The sequence below is a fragment of the Natrix helvetica genome (genome assembly GCF_964273705.1).
Source record: "Natrix helvetica genome assembly, chromosome: 1".
Lineage (NCBI taxonomy): Eukaryota > Metazoa > Chordata > Lepidosauria > Squamata > Natricidae > Natrix > Natrix helvetica.
Genome location: NC_138548.1, coordinates 80787402 through 80813037, shown reverse-complemented (window position 1 = coordinate 80813037; position 25636 = coordinate 80787402). Strand labels below are relative to the sequence as shown.

Below are 25636 nucleotides of genomic sequence, written 5' to 3'. Positions count from 1 at the left end.
TTTAAGCAACAAATAGTAAAACTTTTTCCATTTTTTCTTGAGGAAAATCTGGTAGGTTTTGCTGCATAGAGAACTCTGTGTATTAAGTTATCCTTGTTCAGTTTTCCTACTTCATTAATGCATTAGTGCTGAATCTAAGACAAAACAGAATAGAAATCAAAGATATGAAGAACTAAATTATAATTGGGAAACTGGTGATCCTTCATTTGCCCACATTACACTGCTGGCCAGGGCTGGTGGCATGTAGAAGTTTACCTGTGGCATCATAAATTCCCATTCTTGAACTAGTGAGAGCAGCTGGAAAGATAAAATCACAGGTTAGGAAAGCATGGAAAATTCTGTCTCCAAGAAGATGCTATTCCCAGAATGCTGCCTTAAACTAAGGGCAATAACAACAGCCTAGTTTAGTGATGGCGAACCTTTTTTGGCTCGCGTGCCACAAGTGGGAGCGCAGGGGAGTCGAGTGCTGGCATGCCGCACCCATAATGCAACGCACGACCCCCCAGTGCGCATGCGCGCAAAACGCGCGACCCCCCCATTTTTACATGTTTTTTTTTGCCCTCCCCAGGCTCCAGGGGCTTTATAGGAGCCTGTGGAGGGCGAAAAAAGCCTCCCCCGCCCCCCCGGAGGCCCTCCGGAGGCTTCAGGGACTGTCCAGAGGCTTCCCTGAAGCCTTCGGAGCGCTTAAAACCACCCTCCGAGCAAACCGGAAGTGACTTCCGGGTTGCTCGGAGGGTCGTTTTAAGCGCTCCGAAGGCATCAGGGAAGCCTCGGACGACCCCTGAAGCCTTCGGAACGCTTAAAACGACCCTCCGAGCAACCCGGAAGTCACTTCCGGTTTGCTTGGAGGGTGGTTTTAAGCGTTCTGAAGGCTTCAGGGACGGTCCCTGAAGCTTCCGAGGGGGCGGGGGGGGGCTGTTTTCGCCCTCCCCAGGCTCCTATAAAGCCTCTGGAGCCTGGGGAAGGCGAAAAATAGCTTTTAAAAAAATGAACTCAGCTGGCCAGCGCGCGCATGCGCGCTGGCCAGCTGACAAAGCAGCGCCTCACGTGCCCTGACAAATGGCTCCGCGTGCCACTTGTGGCACGCGTGCCATAGGTTCGCCATCACGGGCCTAGTTGATATCAGCCCAATGCCCAATCTTTTAAAAATGGCAGATGCTTCTAATGTGCCATGTGTATATAGAATATGGGGAGCTGAGCTACCAAATTTTTGGCTTTTGTATATTGTTTCTCCCCCCCAAAAAAGCCATTTTTGGTCAATGTTTAATTGGGATAAAACAAAACATCCACTCCCAAATACAACACTGTTTTGACAAGGAAATAGAGATGCAGAAAACAAGCTTTTACTTATGGTGTCCTTTAAAGTTGTTCATCACTCATTCTTCTGCTGAAGGGCTATGATTTTTTTTTCAAATTTTGTAACAGATTAGAAAGGAAAACATGAATTATATAACTGAGTGGCTATAATAAAACAAAATTAGCATAGCAGGCAAAAATCTTAATGTAAGATTTGTGAACAAGAAAATATGATGGGGGTGGGGATTCTCCAGTTATTTGGGTACATAAATAAACATAAAAATAAACACTGCAGAAACAGTACTATATAACTAAAAAAGTTTTTTTTCATGTCTGCTTCATAAGGATGTAGTAAAGGAAAGGGTTTAGAAAAAGGAGCTAAGTTCAGAAGAGAGCCAAAAATATTGTAGTCAGACCAGAACAGTAAAGCTAACAAGAATTAGATTCCCCAACAAAAGGGAATACAAGACAGGACAGAGACAATCTCTGTTAGATTTGAAAAGTAGAAAACCACAGTTAGTGTTGGTAAATGAGTTGTACATACATACAGGCTAAAAATCAACTGTGCAAACTTCTCCAACTCTCAAGACAAATAGCCTTTCATCTACCTAGCTCCTAAAACCTGATGGATCTATCATGAAAGTATAAAAACTGGACCTGGGCAGTTTTAAACATGATTTGAAAGAAACACTTTGAACCTCACAATAGTGTAATAAATAAGTCTCTGCCATTCATTAAAGCAATTGTTTTGGTTTCCATTGCAAGTTTAAAATTAAGGTGCCACTGCTTTAAGAATCACAGTAACTGTAATGAACTTCTTAAATAGCTGCATCCTTTTTGCAGGCTCAATGGAAGTGCCCATGAAAAAAAATCATGTTCACGTTGACAAGCCATGTTTAAAAGCTGTTTCTCCTAATTCATGACTGTTAGGAGGGGTATAAGCTCTCATCTTCCCATGACAAACAAAACTTGAGACAATAGATTTTATTGTTTTATTTAGTAAAATGTTAAATAAATACAAATTGATCATTTATTCTGCACCCTCTTTTTCTTCCCGGTTTAATAGACTAAAATCTAGACATGACGTTACCAAACCCACAAGGGAATGGAAGGCTACAGAGAGAAGGCAGCAAAGAGACTGAAAAATTACTATGAGCACCAGGCTATTTCTTTTTTATTTTAATTTTTTTTTAAAAAAGAAAGCAAAACCAAAATCCTTAGCTAAACCAAGTTATGTATCTGTATACCATTCACAGGGCGACCATCTGTGAAGCAGGTTGCACTCAATTCACGTAAAGTCTTACAAATGATATAAGGACTGGGCTGCAGAGACAGTACAAGTGTAGTTGAGTTTAGTTGTAACGTACATTGCAAAAGGAATAGAGAGTACGGTATGGAGCGGCCAACTGCTGGCTGCATAAGAACTGTGCGTTCTTATATGTGATTCCAAAGATGGATATACAGGGCTGGAGACTTACTGCTGGAAAAGCAAAAATGGAGTTTTCCATGAGGTCAGCCACTTTTTATCACACGCTAGTTACTGCAAGGAGTCCTGTTCCAATGATCATTAAGTATTGTAATAAGATCTTAAAAATAAAGATACACAGGTGATTCATGGGGAAGTCAGCAGGAATATCTCTTAACTGCAAAACTGAGTAAATTACAAAATAAGATACAAATCAATGTAACATTAAATACATCATGGGTACTTGACAAGGAAGCCTAAATAGACTGGCATTTATTAATTCCTTTTTTTTAAAAAAAAAACTAAACCAAGAGTTTCTTACTTAAATACCAAAATTTCAGTCCTGGCTTAATTCCTGTTGGCCTTATATTCATAATACAAATGAGTACAAATGGGATTTTTCCTTGGTGTTTTAAGGGATACAATCATTAAAGGGTATCTTGTTCCCCAAGACCTACCTTTATGCCACAATAAAGAGTAGAACAGTTAATAGAAAAGTTTGGTGTACTCGTTACTGAAGTAAAAGATTCTCAGAACAAGACGCTTCAACAAGACGATCCAGCTATCATGTTCCTGACATCAAGGCTGATATGTAAATACACAACTACAATGTACAAAAATCACTGAGATATTGGAGAAAGGAAATAAAGTTAAAAACTCAGCAACCGTTTCCAAAGAGCAATATCTAAAGGATATAGACAGCAAATGTAACACCCCAAATCATTTGCTTTTATCACCTTTTATCACCTTCAATATGTAGAGGGAAATCTGCAAAGGAAAGACTCCTTTGTGATTTTAAATCAGGTTTCTAAATGGCATGGAAAGCCTTTATGGGTAAGAGGAGCATCTCAGGAGTCTTCTACACATAAAGAGTAGTGAAAAGGATTACAGAAGAGACAAAGCTAACATGCTTGTCACTGCTTCTTCCCAAGTGTTTAAGTTTTGTTTGAAGAGAGTTATTTATGGTTCTATGTGGACTAGAACTGACTCCTTAGCAGGGTTCATATTTCAGGCTAAATCAAATCTTGCTGAGTAAATCATAATGTCTGATTTGCATACAGTATGCCAAAATCATATTATGGCTTAGTGTGACATGTAACCCCAACTGTTCATGTTAAAGATCTTGTATTTTACAAAGGAGACCTTAGATAAACTGAGGTAGAATAAGTGTTGGGAGACAGGGAGATATTTAATGCTAAATATCATGATTTTTAAAAATGGAAGAGCTGTGTAGAGCTACCCTAAAAAAATGGCAAGACATGTACATATGACAACAGCTAGTTATCCATTCTTAGATATGCAATACATTTATCAATATTTGAAGAATATTACAGAACCTTATCATGTGTTATGTCTCATGATCATGTGTTAATGGGAAGACACATTGGGAAAGAACTAGGCCATCCTGCTTTTGTGTTCAACTATATCACATTGGTAGAGCCCAGGAATATAGTATAACTTCATGTTTTACACAACACTACTTAAATCCATTGAAGATGGAGGAGGGAATCAAGTCCCGTTTTATGAGGCATATGTGTTTTTTCTGAACCAAATCCACTTGTGGGACCTTCTTGCTTTCACTCATTTTCAGAGTTGAGTTGCTTGTGGGGGGAATAAAACAACTATAAAGGGGAACATAATTTGTAATCCTACTCTGTTTTCCTGAAAATAAGACCTCCCCAGATAATAAGCCTAATCGGGCTTTTGAGCGCATGCGCTAAAATAAGCCCTCCCCTGAAAAAAAGCCCTCTCTGAAAATATTGCAACACAGCAGCAGCCACAAGGTGACCACGCTCACCGCCTACTGCACCTCAAAAATAATAAGTCCTCCCCGAAAATAAGGCCAAGGATCAAAAGAAAATAAGACACTGTCTTATTTTCAGGGAAACACGGTAGGATTTGTAGCAGGGGTCATACATTAACTATATATTGCAATTCTGAATTGATCAAGAGCACATCTCTTAAGTAGGAACTTTAAAAAAAAGGATTGTCGAATGACTTCAAGAATCCTTTGCTGTGTGTTCACATTTTAAAGGAAATCAATGGATTAAATAGGATCAAAATCTTAAAATAAGGGGAATCACAATATTAAGCCAAGGGGAAGCATGTTGCTGGCCTACAGCTGCATCACAAATCTGTGTTTGCACAATTATTTGATACAATGTTCCAGTAAATTAACTGCATCAAGTCCCACAAAGGACCAGCCCATCTTTCTTTTTTTTAACAATATAAATCAAAATATTTAACCCCAAATTACTTCCTCACACATTCACGTTGAATTTCATGATATACAGCACCACACATTTATAAGAGAATGTATTGTGATACACCAATACAGCTGACAAGATATAAACAGCCAATGTGGCACTGAGTAGAGGCTGTAGAAAATGATGGAGGAGGAGGAGGAGGAAACCAAGATTAATTGTAAGCCACTAGCAACCATAAGCATGGTTTCTCCTAATTCTAATGTTGTTTCTGAATATTTCTCTGACACAGTGCTGACATGAAGTGTTATCAGAAACACTGAATGTGGTAATTCTAGCTAATAAAATAATTTACAATGGAAATCTTATCTAACAAGAAATGTTGTCTTTTCTGTGGTTCCCTTTTATTTTGAGAGCAACCTCTTGCATTGAAGAAAATCTAACATTCATTACATCATTGCACATTTTTTGTTCAATAAAATATTTATCCATTCTGTAAATATGGAAGAATCCTTCTGTAAAGTCCAAATTTTATTTTATAATTTGTGCTGAATTTTCAAAATTCAAATCCATTAACAACATTTTGTTTCTGGACACTGAGATTTCAGAATAGCCTGCTAATGATTGCTTTCCTCTCTTTCACTTCATCTTAACTGGTTACAGTGCCAGGGCAGGAGACGCAAAGAAAAGTATGCATGTATAAAATTGCAGAATGATAAACTTACAACAGCCTTATTCATAATATCAAATAGTGCTAGGTCGCAATCCTACTGGTCAGAAGACAAAAGATTTATTCATTTTATCAGAATAAATCCAAAACAGATTTTTAGTACAGGGGAGACTTGCCTCAAGAAATCATATCCTACATACAATTATAAAACTGGAACCCAACACTTTTTATGCTTCTTTATAAACAAGAAGTTACCCTTGCTTTCTGAGGCACTGATTCAAAAATTTGTTATTCATAATTTACAACAAGGCTGTCAAACTTGTGGCCCGCGAGTCAGATGCGTCATGCGCTGGCCACGTTCATGCCCGGTTTAGTGAAGGGGGGGAAAGTCCTGATAAATTGTGTGACCGTGCCATGACAACACAAGTTTGACACCCCTGTTACAGCATATAAAGTAAGAGAATAACTTGCCATGGGATCACAGTTTCAATCACTAAGTCACATTGAGCAGGAAGAGTACTTCTGCACTTATTCCATTTCCCTCTGAATGACAGGAGGTGACAATGGCTACCAAACTCCAGTCAATTCAAAGTGAACTCATGATCCAGGGACCCAGCAAATGGGAATACAGTAACTAATATTTAAGATATTGTTTGCTATCATCAGCAGAGAAAACAACAATATGAAATGGTTTATTAACTGGTTGGCTTACTAAGACACAAAATTTACAAACTTGTGATTCTAGTAATATTTGCTCTGTGCATTCTTGTGATGATATTGTATACTCAGAGCATCTGTCAATCAGAGTGTCTGTCTTTCATTTATATCCATTAATGACTTATAATCTTTGGAAATATGCTAGCTTCACTACAAAATATCAAGAGATGACAGTTAGCCCTGACATTTTCAAATGTAAAGCAAGTTCTGTTTGACAGGATTTTTTTTCTTATTGTCCACTAATTAACTTGAGAATGAACCATCAGTTGCTGGGCTCTAAAAGCAAGAAGCCTAACTAAAAATGATTGAAGCTTCAGGGACAAGAATGAAATCCCCAAGAACAGAGCAGCCACAATAACTAGCAAACTTGAAATGAGTGTACAAATAAAGTGCATAATGATGCATAGATCTTTAATGTAGAATAAGCGCACCTGTATCATTAATGATTAGCAGAAATAAGAGTTCTGCTAACATGTATCCAGATAATGTTTGGGCCAACATTGTCATGATTTAGTGACATGAGTTCTGCCACCAAAAACATGTTGGATGATTGCACTGATATATACAAAACTGGCTATTTCAGGCTTACAGATTTGATGTCCAGCATCAGCCTTTTGATCATTGCAGGATTAGTTTGACAAGTATCTTAAAAAGTAAGATAAGAGGTGTTATTCCCTCAGCTTAGGTGCTATATTGCAATAGAATAAAAATGATTAATGCTGTCAATGCTATTCTCTGTGCTTTTACAGAGAAGAAATCCCCTTAGTTTAAAAAATGGTTTCAGCTCAGATTCAGTTTTAATCATGAAGGCTGTTTCAATGGCATGACAAATATCAAGATATCCACCCCAAGGCATTTTCAAACTGAAACCACAGCACTATGGCAGTACCAGAAATAAAATCTGTTGTTATTGGGTTTTTTAAAAAAAATCTAAGTACACAGAATTTATTCCAGTTCTGACACCTTTTTAATAGAAATCACTTGTTTAGGAAACAAATAGCACTTTTGTATTTTTTTTACAATGTTTCTTACCTTGATCTTATTTTAAGTAACACTAGGAAGACCTCAATATCTTTTTTCTTTTTTTAATTTAAAAAAAGTTGTTTTTCCCCAGATACAAAGATTTGCCCTTGCATAAAAAACAGTGCCCAAAACGATGACACACGGACTCACAAAGACTCACTGTATCTCACTGACACTATTACTTCTAATCTATACCATGCAAGGTCCCATCTACCTTTTTATTGGACTGTCAGCCTGAAAAAAAGTTTTTTCTATTCCTTACATTTGTAACCAAAAGAGAAAGGAACAAAGGAAACAGGCATTCTTACCTATTTGGGCAATACATTAGGGACATGTGCTGTGCTGTTTGGGATACTGTTTTTGCTGGACAAATGTACCAAAAAGAGAAAAAAAAATTCTTTTCACTCATGGCCTGCTTTACAAAAAACGCAGGCTGATCATGTTAGTCTCCTTCCCTACCTCAGTAAAAGCTTCCTTCTTAATGTAGCAACTAAATCAACAATGCATTTTATTTGCATTTGAATATATTTTCTGAATGCATTAAGAGAGAGAAAGGAAGGGGGGGGGACAACCCTAAGTTGCCAGTCTAGTAATCTTCAGACTTTTGGATACTTACTGAAAAATCTTTCCTCATCCTTTGTTGTGTTTTCTGTAAAAACAGTTGTAAATACTGCTTACTGGATAAGTTTTTCTCCCCTTCCCCATCCCTTTTTAGGATACTAGGATTTGTTAATTCTTATTTTTGCATTTTTGGTTTAGTAGTATGGACAATTTAGAAACAGGAAAAGCCCAGAGGCTCTTTGGATTTGAAGTTCCCCTAGCTAAACAAAAACTGGTCTATAGATAAGGTCTGAAACCTGCTCCTCCCTGCTCCCTACCCCCAAATAAAAATAAAAAACAAACCTATAGTGGCTGTGGAGGCTGCTGCAGGCACACTCTGGTGTAAAATATAGAGAGTAAATATCTTATTTAACTTGGCATGATGCTGGCTAAGAACCTCCAGCTGGCACTATTCATGTAACATGGTCCAAACTTTGCACGTACACACAGAATAAGAAGGATCAATTGGCAAACTTAGTGCCGCCCGGCACGAGCATCTTCGCACTCTTTCTGGAACTGAAGAGTTTCTTGTACTTTCCAGAAGAAATCCATTTCCTTTACTAGAGGATGTTATGTTCTTCTGCTTTGCTGCCATCTCCTCTGGCTCCTTCTTATTGTGCTCTGTTATTTAGTCTCATTGCCTTTCTTACAGTTCACCATGCAGCTCTGGGAGGGGGAAGATGCTGGGGTGGAGGTGGCAGCTGTCACATTACTGGCGGAGTCCATGCCATTGGAGATGGCTGCTGAACTGCCCTCAGAGTTTATGGATTTGGAAAGGTTGATGCCTTGGATGAGGCGAATTAACTGTTTTACCTTCTCCAGTGAACTGTGCATTTCCTTCTGTTTTGCCAGGATTGTGTTCTTCATTTCCATACATTTCTGAAGTGAAACAGAACATAAATCTTAGTGAGTACACGGCTGAAAAAGTCTGAACTAATACAAAAAGAAAAAAAGAAAGCAAAATGTGAAAGTGGTGTGCAGAACTAACTGCATTTAGCTGAAACGGACTTACATTTACGGAAAGATCTTTTAAAAAAAACATTTTTGCTTGCATATAGCTCTATGTACAATTGATTTAAAGCTTTGTTTATACTGTACTATAGATAACAATAGAAAAATACCACATTTAATAATGTGAAATAATCAGTCTTGGATTCTCAATTTTAAAAAGCAAGTTAAACACCAAATTCTTCTCTTTGAATGGCTGAAATTTCTTTCTGTCTATCTGTGGCATATTTCTGATTTACCATATACACACCTTGATCCAACAGGAACAATCTGCCCAAGAAAATAAAATTCTATACAAAAGAGAATCACAATTTACTGCAGAGGGATTTAGCATGCAATGGTTTTCACATGCACAATTAAGAGATTTAATGTAGATAAAAAATAATTGAAATTGAAAAACATAAAACAGAATTTGAAACTGAACAAACCAACATGTGTTTGTTGAATGTATATACTTTGCTGACTTTGAAAGAAAATAACAAATTAAGAGTGTGCATCATACATGCAAATGAGCTACCAAGCATGCAAAATGCGATCAGGGTTGAAAGGAGGGGTCCTTGGTGTTCTCTAAGCTTTTTATGTTTTCTTGCAGGTGTTTTATTACTCAAACTAGGTAACATCATCCGTGCTAGTATAGAGTGGGGGTTTGCTGTCATTTGTATTCCAGTGACTTGTCCTGTCAGTATTGGTAGGAGTAGTCTTGGTGGTTCTTTGGTTGGCTGTATAGTGTTAGCAGGTTTGGCATTTCCTTGATTGGGTGACTGCTCAGAAAACACCAAGAACCCCTCATCTCTAGATTGATATGGGATTTAAAAAAAGATCTTTTCATGGTTCTTCTTAGTGAAAAGCAAGGAAGTACAAATAAATGATCACCTGGCAATGGTTAATACTTACTGTTATAGAATTGCTGAGTTGTTTGACTTTCTGTTCTAATTGTTCCCTTTCCTGCTTTAAATCTGAACTCCACTTTAGTAATTTCTGTTTTTCTTCTTCTTTTGCTGTGGAAGAGAGATCATTAGTTGTACTATATAGATGTGCTCACTTATCGATTTTTTTTACCACCAGCATTAAATGGCAGTGATTGCGATGCTGAATTATTCCTGATGTTTTAGATGGGATTCACAAAAAAATAATCCCACATTGTCCTGCTAATCCTGCTAATTTGATTATCAAATATTTGGTTATTGATTTTATTATTTCTATTTAATAACTGAGTAGAAAAAACATTCTGGTCACTTCCTCCTCCCCCCAAAAAACCCACCATAGATTACTTAATTTACCTGTTTTGTACGCAATATATGAATGAACAATTGCTAAAGTCCCTGGCCATGGAATTGCTTCTTCTTTCTTCAGCATCTGAAAGAAAGGAGGGTGAACATTGGCTGGCATATTCTACTTCTAGGGAAGATTTAATATAGCCCCTCAAACCATTCGCAATGTATACATAGTTGTCTTCTTAGAATTGTTGTATAAAATTAAACAACTTTAATTTCTTATAGGATTTATTTCTAAGCCCAAGACAAGCAATTGGATTGTGATGGCCGGAAGTTGAGGTTTCACTAAAGAAAAGAGCAGGGGTATACTGTATGTAAGCACTAAAAGCACCTGGTTGCATAGTGTGTGTAAATTCTGATAAAGAATGCACAATTCACAAATTAAATTTAAAAACTGTACTAAAATGATATATTATTGTGTTTTGAGGAAAATAGAGGGATGGAAGATATAGCCTTGCTACTATGAAGTTGTTAAAGGGGCTTATATTATTGCCATGCCTCTAAATAAAGACACATATTTTAAATATTTTGAATTATAAAACAGTCAGAAAATAACAAAACAGTAACAGGCAGGCAGGAATTGTGTTATTAAACATTAACCCCTAAGTGCCTATGTTAGTGAAAAGTATGCTTCACATGACTCAACTGCTCTGTCAAGGAAGACAGGTGTCCCCCCCCCCCCCAAAGTAAATAAATACAATTGGGAGTATTGGTTAAATTTCTTAATAAAGCATTATTTAGCTGGAAAAAGACATCAACACTCCCCCCAAGCTAGTAATCATTTCATTTACCACATGCAAAAACACCTCCTCCACAGGCTGTTAAAGTATTAACAGTATGAAATACTCTTTTGTGTTTTACCTCCCACAAAGGAGACCAGCTAAATCACAGCCTCAGCAATTCCTGTAAACCTACAAATCTTTCCTGCTGTGAATTATAAAAAACTGAACTGGAATGAAAAGGCAACATATCTGATCTTACATTTTCAGTAAAGGGGATGATGACTTTCTGACTCACAAACTGCTGTTTTAAGTAGCTCAAATACCAAACGCATGGATTTTCAGAAAGTAAGTAACATTACAATATATTAAAAAAGGTCTTTTGTCATGGTAGGACATCTGACCACTGTCCTCATCACAGCCTGTGGAGATTAATCTGGCAGTCGTTCAGGGAAGGATGGCCTTTGTTGCTGTGATACCATCTTTTGGAAAACTGTCATTAGCCACAAAGCAAGGAATGACTCACAGCAGTTTCATTTTTTTCATTTAATGCTTGATTGTGTTTTTAAAATCTATTATTACTTGTTATGTCTACTGAATTTTATACAATTCTGTACATATTTTAACCTGCATATATTGCCTGGATGTTTACTGCACACAGCCTCTTTTTAAATTTATAAATGAATAGCGATGCATTTCTTAAACTGAAGTAGCAAATAGAGAAGGGAGTTTAGACACATCTGGATATTACAATCCTTCTTTATTGATCTTCTTCATCCCATAATAGGACTTACATTTGCTTGCAGGGTCAACTATTTCTCCGCAGAGCAACTTACCACATGAAACACTGCAAAATAAACCAACAACCCTGAGAAATGTTTGGGGAAATATTGGACATTTTGGCATGTGCATCTCCCATAAAGGTCCTTTGTTTTGAGATTAATGGTATGTTTGATTATATAGATTTCCTTAACTGGCTTGAAACTAATGGATTTTCTGACATAAATAAAACTATTAATTTGGGTGAGGAGAAATAGTTATGGATAATTTATAGGTCAAAAAAAAAAAGATTTGGTCAATGTTTCTGACTTTGCCTTTGACAACCACAGTTCTTTCGTTATGACATTAACAATGGCTGAAAAATGTCCTACAATGTAGAAAACAGAGGCAACCTTATTAACAAATAAGCTAAGAGCTGCAAAATTCATTCAATTTAGCAATGCCTACTGATCTGGACTTTTTTTGTGCCTATTTTTTTATGTGAAACAATACCTGGTCTTGACATTTGGGACAAATCCACATGCCCTTAGGAATTGTTTTCAGAGGTGGGTCTAGACAATCCAAGTGATATACACGTGAGCATGTATCACACATAAGTAGCTGGCCACTTTTCCTGCAAACACTGCAAAAATCTTCATGGATATCACCCTATAAAATAAAGGAAAACAGGGAGAAAGTTTTTAAAATATTTTCAATCTATATTAAAAATGAAAGCAAAGTTTATGCATGAGAGAATCCTATGTAAGAAAGAAAACTACCCAAAGTATAACTTGTTCCATTTTCACCACAAAAATTATTAAGAAAATTTGTAACATCACCTCTTAAAATACACCACTTTTTTGTAGTAAGTAGACTTGTCAAGCAAGAACATTATTTCTTTTGTGCTAAGAAAAGAAATTTAGTGTCAGGGTGAAATTCCCAATCAACTACAATTTTAAAATATTGTGGTAGCAATATATCAATGTAATATTAGTACCTGGATGATACTATTAATACTACTACTACAAAAAAAAATTTTTTTTAAGAAGGAGGGAATAGGTACATTTGCATGCTAGAAGAGGGACTACTCAGATTAAATTAATATGCAAGTAAATTATTTGTCACTGAGTAGGTTCAACCTCCTGGTTACTCCATTAATGAAGGATCATCATATCAACCTATATATAACACTTGCAGTTCCTCAAAGGAACTGCCTGCATCCCGTGGATGGGGTTTTGCTTGTTTGCATGGCCCATTTTTTGGCATGCTGCGAACCAATGGCGGTCCACTAGAGGTTGGGGACCCATGATTTAGAGAAGCCATTTTATATAGTCACACAGGTAAGATTTTTGATGGAGAGGAACAAAATGATCAATATCTACTCTAAGAAGCATTTTAAGCTAAAATGAATGTAATCTGAAATAAGACTGTAAAATCTGAATTATTTGAATTTGAATTATCTCAAATATAATTGTATATAACTGGCTATAAAACAATGGCAAAAACATAATGGATTGAAATATTGGGTTAATTTAGGAGGGTAAATATAATTTAATTCTAATTTTTACCGCAGCCTTTCCTGAGAAACGTAGACAATTTAATAATCTAATAAAATGATATATTAAGTGCTCTGGCTTCACTTACATCAATATTCGGAAAATCAAATGTTTTCAGTTTCTACTTAAAGTATGGGACTTCCCTTTTCTCTTTTTGGCAGCTCTGTCCATAGCCTCCAACCTCTAAAGCAGATCTCAGAAGAGTTTTCAAAGATTGCAAAGGGAAAGGGAATCTATTCCACCTTTAAACTCATTTGCCAGAAGGTGCGTTTATGAATTCAGTCCAAGGACAGATCTATCTGTTTCTAGTTTAATTAATCTGAGACTTCAGTAAAAAGAGCAACCAAAACAGATATCTATGATAAATACATCTCAGCTGAAAAATGTGAAGCTGCTAGAGTTACTTATTTTGTGTCAAAATAACAAGATCAGGATAAGAAAAGATATTACTATACAGTATTTTTTTGATGAGCTGAAGGCAATTCTGAAAAGTTGATACAACTGAATTTCATTTTCTAAAACTCTTCAGATTTAGAAATAAATACCGGTAGTAAGATCTGTAAAAATAACCTATTCTCTGTAAAATATGGCATTCCATAAGATCTTGAATAGTGGTGAATAAGACGATTCACAGCTTGCAAACTGGTTCTGAATTATGTAAGCTATTTCAACTAACCTTAAAACAACGGTAGGCTATCTTTATTACGAGTAATGTATTAAATAATGACAGAGTGTCAACCATTTGGGAGATGGGATTACTCCCAAGCAGTGGCTAATGCTTACACTTTCTAACTGCATGAAAATCAATGCTTCACACCCTGGAGGTAACATCATTAATTTCCAGCATGAGTATGCTATCGTGACCTATGAATTATCATGGTCTGGTTCCACAAGCACAATATATCAAATGACTAATGAATTCCTAGGGCTCAATTTAAGGAAGAAATATTGGGGGTTGAGAGTTTCAAAGTTAAAAAAACTTCTTGGGCCCATTCCTGATCCCCTCCAATCCCAGTTTTAGCTGACTGATCACCATTGAACCCAAAATTTCCATTGCTAAGCAAGACAGTTGTTATATGAGTTTTGTCCCATTTTACAACTTTTCTTGCCACATTTGTTCAGTGATCTCTGCAGTTGTTAAATTAGCAACATAGGTATTATGTGAATCTGGCTTCCCCTTTGCTTGTCAGAAGGTCACAAAAGAACTGGGACACTGCAGCCATCTTAAATACATGCCATTTGCTCAGCATCTGAATTTTGATCATGTGATTATGGGATTGCTGCAACGGTCATTAAGTGTTAACAGCAGTAATAAGTGATTTTTTTTTCAGTACCATTGTAACTTCAAACCGTCACTGAATGAATGGTTGTAGGTCAAGGACTGCCTCTATATAAAATCAGTTTCACAAAAATTAAGGGAGGTTGGGCAGGATTCAAATTATAGGGGGATCAACATTCTTAACTTGTACAGTCATGTGAAAATATACACAAACCCACATAAAGTGTTTTTTCTTTTCTAATATTAATGTAGGGTTATTATTATTTTAATCTTCATTCAAAAAATATATAAATGTGATGTAACTGAACAAAAGCTATGAAAATTGATTTTGCATTCATTTATTCACCAAAACACTAACAGATGTACCACTTCTTTCATGGAAAAAGCAACCTTGGCTTTAATAACTGGTATTGCCCCTTTTGGCAGAAACAACCTGAAGTAGGTGATTCTTTTAACCATCTACCAGTTTCTAGCACAGACTGGGAAGAACTTTCCCCCCATTTTTCTATGCAGATTTAGGGTCACTGTCTTGTTGAAAGGTCCACTTTCAGTTGAGCCTCAATGTTCTGACAAATTATCTCACATTATTTTCAAGTATCAATGAAAAGATTCTAGTGGATTATATATGATGGGCTGCCCAGGTGCTGATATAGCAAAGCTTCAATCACCATGCTTTATGGTTAGTAAGGGTGATGTGGTTGGGGTTTTTTTTTTTTTTTTTTTTTGCCAAACATGTCTTTTGGTACTGTGCCAAACAACTTGCTTTTTTTTTGTCTGAAGCACATTATTTCAGAAGTTTTGGTCTTTGCCTACGTGTTCACAAACAAATTTTAGTCTTGCTTGGGTTTCTTTTTGGACAGCAAATGTTTCCTCCTGGCACTCCTCCCCAAATGGGACAACTTGCCACAGCCAAATCACTGTAACCAACTCACTGCAGCTGACTCGCCGCAGGAGAATTCATTGCAGGACAATTCAACAGATACAAAAGTTAAATTAATTTCAACAGAATAGTGGTCAATGATAATAAAATAAAGGGAATGAATCCAGAAATACAAGAGTTACAACATTTTTTACGGAAAAGTTGTCATCAATAGGAAAAGTAAATGATTAAAACAATTAATACAGATTTGAATTGTTCTGTAGCAAGTTGGTTATGACGAGTTGTCAAGAGGTGAGTTGGCTGTGGCGAGTTAATCACGAGTTGGCTGTGATGAATTGGCCATGGCAAGTTGTTTTAGACTCGATGAATATGACCAAAGAAACTTGATCTCCTTCCTGCCACTCCATTGCTAAAACGTGCACACAACTGCATTAATCTGTCTGTGCATCTGAAAAAATGAGTGGAGGGAAAATATCCAAGAGATACTAGGATACTATAGGATCCATCTATCCTAGCAAAAGTGGCAAGGAGAGAGGAAATGGGTATAAATATCAGTAATGCAGAGTCCAGAAGAGGAGTGAACATTTTGGTGCAATTTAAAGTATTTCTTAAGAAAACGAATTCTGAAGTTTCTGCACAGTAGCTTTGCTTCAAACAGTGTTTAATTCAGCAAGGGTTACTTACGTCCATGGAGCTGGGGCTGGGTAAGGATACAGGCTGAACAGTTGCAGGGAAAATAAATGTCTCTGTCTTTTCATTTTCAGGGGAATCAGGATGACTGGACAGAGGGGATGTGGGGGTGAGAGCCCCAAATCCCAGCACAGTGTTGTATTTAGGTGGACGACCTACACATTAACAGAAGGAAACAAAAAGGGGAGGAAAATAATCGTACATACCTTTGGACATTGCTCCTCATTGGCTAGCATGAAAAAGGAAGCGATGAGGTACAGAGAGGTAGTTAGTATAGTCACAAGTGAAAGGAAGCCAAGATTCTCACATTAATTTTAAGACATTTACAAGAATAATTTCAAAAAGGATATGAGAAAAAAAAACGTGCAGTCTCAGAAGGGCAAAGGTTGCTACTCCTAACAATGGTATATCATTTTAGTCTTAATGTTTTGAGTATTCAATCTTTCCCTCCATATCAAGCCCCCAAGTGACTTCTACCAAAAGTTGCCATGATCCATACCCCTTATATTGACTAAAATATTTTCATAATCCTTTAAACAGTACCTAATAATACTTCATTCATTTTCTAAGTCTCAATTTCATTTGGAGGCTATCCATAACATTTTCATTTAGGCAATAATATTTATATTAGATTTGGAAAATATGTTTGGTTTATTAAGGAATTTTAAAAATAATAAAGCATTCTAAGCCTAGACCAATCATATAAAGAGCACTTTTATTATTCATAAAATAAATATGACATAAAATTGCCTAGTAAAGTAAACTATTACTCTAAAGTGAACTATTATTCTAATTGAAAATATAACTCTACAGTATTTTACTAATAGTTTTCTCATGATTGATAAACAAAATTACAGACAAAAGATGGAAACATGGAATTAAGCATTCATAGGTAACTTGTTTTAATTATTAAGCTGTACCAAACAGGTAAGGCGTGGTAGAAACAAATATAAAAGTTTCTTTTATGTGACCAAGAACGAAATGCCAAAAGCAATGGGAAAAAATATCAAATCCACTTTACTTATAATGACATATTTTGGAAAAGAAAGAAAAAACCCTTGCACAGCAGAACCTGCAATTGAACCTTTTAATGACTTATATTCATATATACAGTACATTCAAGTACTCTATTAGAAGAACAATATCGAAAGTTCTTCAATACACATTTTAATTACAAGTACTGTTTTAAAATTACAGTTTGTATTTCAAGTTATCAACTTTATTTTTAAACAAGCTCAGCAGCAAGGGAATTATTAAAAAGCATTAACAGAATCAAGGCCAGATATTATATAATGCATACTCAGCTCTATTGTGCAACTAATAAAGCACCCATCACACTGGATTACATCAGCAGCTTTTTATATCCAAAACAAAATCTAAATGCTTGAAGAAGCTTTTTCAGGCATATTATCAAGAAAATATTTTAAGAAGCGCATAATGTAAATAACCAGGGCTGATCCATCCAGCCACGGTCCATGTGACTAAGCCATCTAACGGCAAATGGTTGAAGAGGCACACCTTCTTTTTACAAATTCAAATTGGAAATGAGAATAAGAAACCTCTGGGAGGTAGCTACTTCTATGCTCACTCTTAAATCCTGTATTGAACTGGCCTAACATCTGAAATCAATCTTTTTTTTTTAAAAAAAAGTTGTTTTTCTGAGTTTGGGGTTTTAACTGTCAGATTGGGAGTGGTTTGTCTCATAGAGGAAAGGTTTTGTTTTTTTAAAAAAATCTGCCAACACTGAAATGCTATTGTACAAATTTATAATTATCCCTGTACCTGAAATACTGTATATAGTTCTGGTTTACCGTATTTGAAAAAGGTTATAATTAAAGTGGGGAAACTACAGAAAAGGACATCTAAAATGATCAAGATGATTAAGCATCTTTCTTCTTTGAAAAAGGTATAATATTTCAAAAAAAAATTAGTTACCTTTCAGAAAAAGCTAACTAAAGGAGTGATAAGACTGAGATGCATACAATCATGCTTGGCATAGAAAAATAAGATATTTTTTCTCTTTCTCTCAAAACTTGGAAACTTTTAGGCTTAAAAAAAAAAGAATCTGATTCCACTTTCTGTTTAGCATGATTACATTTCATCACTCATCTCAATTTTCATTTTTCTTTGTGACTATATGAGACAATTTATTCACCAAATGATTCCAATATTGGCCATTTTCATAAATCCAGCTGACCTTGTTTTCTGGGGTTCCTTTTATTATTATTATTTTTTGCTAGATCCTTTATTTCTTCTTTGGGTCAATGCTATTACAAAGGCTTTTTGCCTTTATTAAGAATTATAACCTTGGCTCTAACTAGAGTTGTTCTAATGCACATGTTATGTCAGTTATGTCATATGTATGTAATTATTTGTAACAAGGAAACATAAGTACTGTCCTTCATAGAGCATGCAAGCTTAATTTAATTTTTTTCCAGTGTTGCATGATTTTTTAAAATGACTCATTAGTATTTGCGTTTGTGCTGTTAAGTATTTATATCAAGGTTTAGCAAATATCTGTAGTATTTCTATCTTTTGGCTATGCTGGGTATTTTGACAGTTTGTAGGAAATATTGCTGCAATTCCTAGAGGTCAGCTAATGAAGCTAACAGGAAGGAAATTTAGAATAGACGAAAAGCACTTCTTCATATAGTGCAAAATTAATCTGAGGAATTCATTATCAAAATATACAGTTATGGATGCTAACTTGGATAATGTGAAAACAATTACTGTTATTAATTTTGAAAATTATACACTACATCTGTGTAGGGAAAGGATACCGCCAAATATTAATAGAAAAAGAACAGCAGGAGACGGTAATGTCTACATATTCTTTATGTGACTATCATGGAAGCATGTGGTTGGCCACTATAAGAAACAAAATCCTATATTATGATGGGACTTGGCTAAACCAGAAAAGCTATTCTCCGGTTTATATGATTATTTAACATATTTTACTCATGTATCATTCCTTCTCTTAATTAGAAATTTACCTCGTTTACGTGTCCCAGGATGCATTGTGCTGTTCAGGTATGTGACCGCACTCTTCTTGCGCTTTGTAAAAGATAGGAACAAAGTAATTATTAAAACTTTTTGTTAACTGAAATCTATAGAATCACCGATGCATATCCATATATAACATAACAAATATGCTTTACTACTAAAAATCATTTCTAAAGATTGGAGCAAGCTTTCAGTATTTTAAAAAAGGCATTTATCATTGTGTTAACTACACCTACTCCAGAGAACATGGACTTTCATGAAAACACTGATAAGAACACAACAGACCTATTTCCACTAGCAGCAAGCGAATGATTTTACTAGCAGCTAAATCTTCATCATTCAGCTAGTCTCTAACTTCTAGAATTATATCAGAGCAACCTAGAACTGTCTACTTAGTTTTCTAGTGTCTTTGAGGGTGTGTATAATTGAACTATTAGGCAATGCCGGTATCGAATGATACAAGTTGTGGAGTGGCAATTAAGTACTGGAAAACAGAGCAACCCCAAACCATCCTGCTTCTCTCAGATGCAGTAAGGACAGCCATCATTCACAGAAGTCATTTGCTAAACATCAAACTTAATAATTTTAACCTTCTTTTTAGGCTGGTTTGACCATCCCATATCTGGATGGGTGGACATGAGAGCATCAAATCAAGATTTTATTTCTAAAGTATAAATAAGAGATTGCTACCTCAGGCTCAAAAACAGCTCCACTATAAACTGGATTTGCTGTGGTTCTTCGTTTTCTTTCTTGTCTTTTACTTTGTATTTCTTGAGGAAAGAAATAATTTGGTTAGAAAATAAAAGCATTTCCAAGCACACAAAATTTTGTTTTAGAATCTGAGAAACTAGGTGTCAGAATCTATCATTTCTGACAAATATAATCCTAAAGAAACAGCTGTATCACATAAAAATAGATTGAAAATACATCAGTACATGACATCAATTCAACTTAAAACATTACAGCCTACATCTTCAAAAATCTAATTTTATATTTTTTATCAACTAATGAATCAAGCGAAATTTTCAACTGATAATTAGTTCAAGATTCATTATAGTGTATGATTTTTACCATGAATATTGCAAATTAATGATGACAAAAAGCATTAAAGTCAAAATCAACAGCTGCAGAGAACTCTTTTCCATGCAGTAAATCCATGACAGGTTACAAATATACAAGGATTATTTTTTAAAAAACTGCAAACAGTTTTTTTGATGTTTTATTGATTTAAAAAATGAAAAAAAAATGATTATCTTTTTACCTTCCAGATGATCATGCGTAACAAGTCCAAGAGAAACCATAAAGGCAAGTTTCTGGATTAAGAGAAAAAATTGAAATCACACAGTATTATAGAAAACTAAATTAGCTGATAATAGTCATTTCTTAATACAAATGATTCAACAATATGCATCAATTCTTAAGAAATTTTGGGACACTGCATTTTTGGCTGAGTTGGTTTTTCAAAATAGGTCTGGACAATTAAAACGTCATCTTCAGGCTTTGCTTCTAATCATGAATTTGATCCTAGCAGCTTTCAGTAATACCAACTGAATCATATTCTTCCTGCATTAAGCGTTCTAGTTATTCTGACTTGTGTCCCACACTTTGTGCATTTGTGTAACGATGCTGGAACACTTGGTGATACAACTTGAATTATTCCTCCTGTATTTACATGCTCATTGTTGATACCACTACATTCTGCACTTCCTTATCAGCATCATACTATTTTCAATTATGCCCTCTCCTTCCCTATAAGATTCAGTCCTTCTGACCAAGATCTCTGCCAAACTTATTCTCCCAGTTCTCATACCATGCAACCTATCTCTTGCCAGGAATCCCAAATAATGCATTCCAGTATCAAAGAAACAAAAGCATTCTCATTGGTACTTAATCAGTATATCTAATTGTTCCTTTGGATGATTTTCTTTCTAAGCTATGCCCCTTTTACAGGAAAGATGGAAGAGAACACAAATTGAGCCCAGAGTAACTCTGCCTTCCTATCCAGAGCTTCTTAGTCCTTGCAATGATTTCAAGATTGTATTTGGCTATGTATTTGTTCCCATATGGATCAGAAAGAAGGGATATTTATCAATGGGTTGGGAAGCTTTTTGTCACATTCCAAAGTGTGCCCAGAAAAGCATCATACTCCTCTTCATAGAATGGCTGGTTAACAGGGCATCACCATCCCTTGTTTCCTGCTCCCAGGGAAGATGATGGCATTCTTCCTTTTGCAGAACCTGTAGCATCCCCTTCTTTCAATTCCTCAGATTTATGGCAGCTGCTTTTCTTTTGATTCAAAAATATAATAAACAGTGAGATTCTGGAATCTATTCTACAACTTTCAATTTAAAAGCCAGATTGCTTTTCTCCATCTTTCCAATCCTCCCATTTTGTTTTCTCTGTTTTCCAGGGGACTTCTTAATTCAGCTGACTTTCCACAAGCACTTCCTCTGACCTATTTATAAATTCCCTATCTCCCCTGATAAACCAGGGAGTGAACATTTTATCTATAGTTCTTTCAACCTCTCTTCCAGGATGGTAATCTTTTTGCATTTGTAACATTAGAGCTCTTGCCTTCAGCAAAGAAAACAAATATGGCACATCTCATACTGATCACAACAGTAATTTTCTGCTTTTGTGTTCCTCTGATGAAAGAAAGAATGAACAACACGCACATAAAGCCTCCTCCTTGGTTCCTATACAGGAATTCCCCTGCCAATCTCCTGTCTGCCTGTTGCTGGGTAGCTGGCTTCCCTACAAGCTTCCTCACAACTAGATCAACAGCAAGAACTGTCCACTCATGTATAATACGCAATCAGCAGCCCAATGGACTATCAGAAAAACAGTCAGCAGAGCCCCAAAGTGCTTTCAGAAGTCCAGTTGCCTTTTGAAAAGCAGCTTTGAAACAGCCCTCTCTTGGATGAATGAGACAGTCAGCAGATGCAATCAATCACCAGTCTTTATCTTCCCTGGCTTTTTCTCTTTTATTCTGTCTTTCCTGTTTCTTCCCTATCCTTAGTCAAACTTAAATAGGCAAGCTCCTATTTATTTACTCAGTAAACTCACTCTCTAGGGACCTGGCTTCCTTACATGCCATCTGAAGCTGCCTCAAATCATTCTCTGTAAAATATGTTACAATTCTAATTATAGTATATTTTACATCCATCTTGGGAATAAAGTAACAAGTAACACATTTCTCCCTAGTTTATCCTAAGAAAAGCTGGGATAAAATGATATATATAAAACAACAGAAAATAATTTCAAAAATTAGAGTTCATATAAATGATCATGCTTTTTAAAAATTAATCAAAACTGTCACCGTCAGAAATGTATAGGAATTAACGCCAGAGTAGCATGCTATATAGTTCTTAAAATGTTGGGTTTGAATGTGGTTATTTGAATCTTTGTGGTATTAATTCCCCAATAAAAGACATTCAAAATAACCTCATGTAATTCCTGACAAAGCAGAAACACAATGTCATACATTATTAATAGATTATTTTAAGGGTATTCTTTTAAAGTATTTTCTTAAAAGCTTCAAAAATATGTTTGCTTATTTATTTGTTTTAAATGCATAATCCATCTTCCTTTCAGGGACTCAAAATAATATACATAGTTATTTTTTCTCCAATATTCCCCATGATAATCCTGTGAGGTAGACTAGACAAGATAATTACTAGGTCAAACTCAGTGAGAATCTGTCCCTGAGGGCAAAGTAGCACCTGTTTTAACCACTAAACCACACATATTCTCTGCGCTGTGAAGTATATGCCTGGAAATTTCCCTCACTCTCTTACCCAGGGATACTGAGATACAACTGAATGGTGCCATTTCCTGCTTTCCATGGTGACTGTGGGATTGACTATGGGACTATGTGTTACTGACCCAGGACATACAGTAGCATACCACTGATTTTTCAGCCCTTTGATCTGATAGTTAAATAACATTTAGAAAAGTCAATCATCATTGGTAGGTCATCTTTCTGGCAACTACCTTCCCTTGCAGGGTTAGAATGGCAACTACCTTCCCTTGCAGGGCTATGAAAACAGTCCACTCCAAAGGATTTATGAAATTTGAGGAATTTTTCAAAATTCTGGGGAAGTTTCTAGCAGTTTGGATTGGTGATCATGTCAAAGGTCTTCATATAACTATGAAACAAATGAAAAAGGACATCTCTTCAACATCCCAAACATGGGTAAGGTTATGGTAATTAAAGGGCAGCTCAAGCCAGGTGAAAAATTGGTTGAAATACATTGAAGTTGTGCAGGGTATTTGTAGTAGAGCATGGCCGTAACTATTAAATAATGGTGAAAACAGTAAAGAAAACTTATTTTATTAAGTCCATCATGTTCTCAACTAACTATCCATTGTTCCACCTCCAACTACAATAAACCTTACTGTCATCTCCTATAACTCATAGAAGATCTGAGTGACATAGTGGCTAGATATTTTAAAAATTGATTCTTTATACTAATAAAAGAGTCAATTCAAAGACTCAGAGGGCACACATTTCTTCAACCCACATTGACAATTGGTGAATTAGTATCTTTCCCAAGAAAATTTTACAATATTTTTTCCCGATGCTTGTGACATGATATACCCCAAATTATTCACAAAATTCAAAGATTTTTTAAATACAATTTATAAAAAAACTGGCATTTTCAAACTTTAACTCCCTTGCTGAAACTATAATAATAATAATAATAATAATAATAATAATAATAATAATAATAATAATAATAATAATAATAATAATAATATTCCACCATCATGGAACTGTCAGAATCATCTCCAACAAATATTTTTAACATGTTTTCAAATATACCGCATATCCAATCTAGAAAAATAGATAACTACTTTTGAGATTTGCCGAGTTGTGCCATACATTTGAAGAATGTTTTGATGAATTAACTTCTAAGATTATGAGACACATTTAACATCTTTTTAAAATTGACTTATTAAAATCAGAGTTTTATTTTTTATTCCAGATTTTTTATAATTCAATTTTTATATCATTCAATTATTAGTTAACTTCTAAGAAAAATATTTTTTAATATACTCCAGAAGAGTAGAGGCTTTTGTGGCCATTAAACACCAGGTCCACATTGGGAAAAATGACAAATGTTTTTGGTATAAGTATAACAAAATATACTTTTGTTATAAGTATAATTTTTTTATTTATACTTGCCATTTAGTCTCTTTGGGAAGGTTACATTCTTTTTGTACTTCTCAGTTATAAAAATACAATTAATAATTAAATCCTTAATAATATGATCTAAACCTCTTTTCAGCTGAAAAATTCAAAAACTAAAATTAAATGTACAAGCACTTTTATCCACCATTTCTAAATAGGTATAAATATATTTTTTCTTTTCTTCTTTCCTTCCTTCCTTTATTTACTTAACCAACCAAAATGTATATGTTACTCCAGAGAAAGTATTAATATAATATTAAAAACAAAAATAATTATCCATTTTTATAAGAAGATCAAATTTGAATCTCCTTCTCAATAACATGCAAATAAATCTGGCTGGCTTTAATATTTGGAAATACACCTCAGTTCAGTGGTGGGATTCAAATTTTTTTACCACCAGTTCTGTGGGCATGGGTGTGGCATGGTGGGCGTGGCTGGGGAAAGATACTGTAAAATCTCCATTCCCACCCCACTCCAGGAGGAAGGTTACTGCAAAATCCCCATTTCCTCCCAATCAGCTGGGACTTGGGAGGCAGAGAATAGATGGGGGCAGGGCCAGTCAGAGGTGGTATTTATTGGTTCTCTGAACTACTCAAAATTTCCACTACCAGTTCTCCAGAACTGGTCAGAACCTGCTGAATACCACCTCTGCCTCAGTTCTGATTAAAAGTAGAACCTGCCAGGATTAAAAAGAAGCCAATAATAACTTTGTGGTGGTAGCCATAGTATCTTAAGTATGGTTTATATAACCATACATTTTAATTAAAAAAGAAGAAGGTAATATGTTTGCTCAATAGTACAACTAAAATTCTGCAAAATAAGAAGCTTCATTTTCATATGTAATTAGAAATTCAAAGAAAGAACGTTGGGGTCTAACCATTTCATTAAAAAGTCATCAGAAGCGTAATGATTTGTTTAAAATATCTAGTTGGAATACAAAGACACCTCTCTTAAATTTGTAATCTAATCTTGAAATTAAATCTATTTTCACCACATTTATTCTTCCCCATAAAGTCATACGTATTTTCAACTTTCTGTTAGTATTATTGTTAATCTGAATTATACCATCAATTGTATTAACATATACCTCAAAGGCATTATGGAAAAATTTGTCACTGCGTTAATTGTTTGCTAGCTGTGCTGAGATATACTGCGCAGGTCATAGGCCTTATCTGACAATGATTTACTGCGCATGCTCCTTAACACGTTTCTAAATACATCACACATTCCAGAGACTTCTATTCTTTTGATCTTCTGTTCATCTGCCAAGAAGATGGACGACAATTGCTCTTGCCAAAA

The 25636-nt window shown here is 35.4% G+C and overlaps 1 protein-coding gene across 4 annotated transcripts in view; it reads right to left on the bottom strand.

Moving 5' to 3' along the window:
- Positions 1-6832: 6832 nt before the first annotated feature.
- Positions 6833-25636, bottom strand: part of PHF21A (PHD finger protein 21A) — a 162656-nt gene continuing 143852 nt past the window's right edge. The window contains exons 11-18 of one of the 4 annotated variants that reach the window (XM_081939233.1): positions 20405-20456; positions 19834-19913; positions 19134-19194; positions 16135-16295; positions 12249-12404; positions 10264-10339; positions 9878-9981; positions 6833-8854 (exon numbers count right to left, since the gene is read on the bottom strand). In XM_081939233.1, coding sequence (XP_081795359.1) covers positions 8600-8854; positions 9878-9981; positions 10264-10339; positions 12249-12404; positions 16135-16295; positions 19134-19194; positions 19834-19913; positions 20405-20456 — 945 coding nt within the window. In that variant the 3' untranslated portion in view covers positions 6833-8599. Of the gene's footprint in view, positions 8855-9877; positions 9982-10263; positions 10340-12248; positions 12405-16134; positions 16296-16346; positions 16370-19133; positions 19195-19833; positions 19914-20404; positions 20457-25636 lie in introns of all 4 variants that reach the window. The other 3 variants (XM_081939232.1, XM_081939235.1, XM_081939234.1) reach the window with 3 other exon arrangements.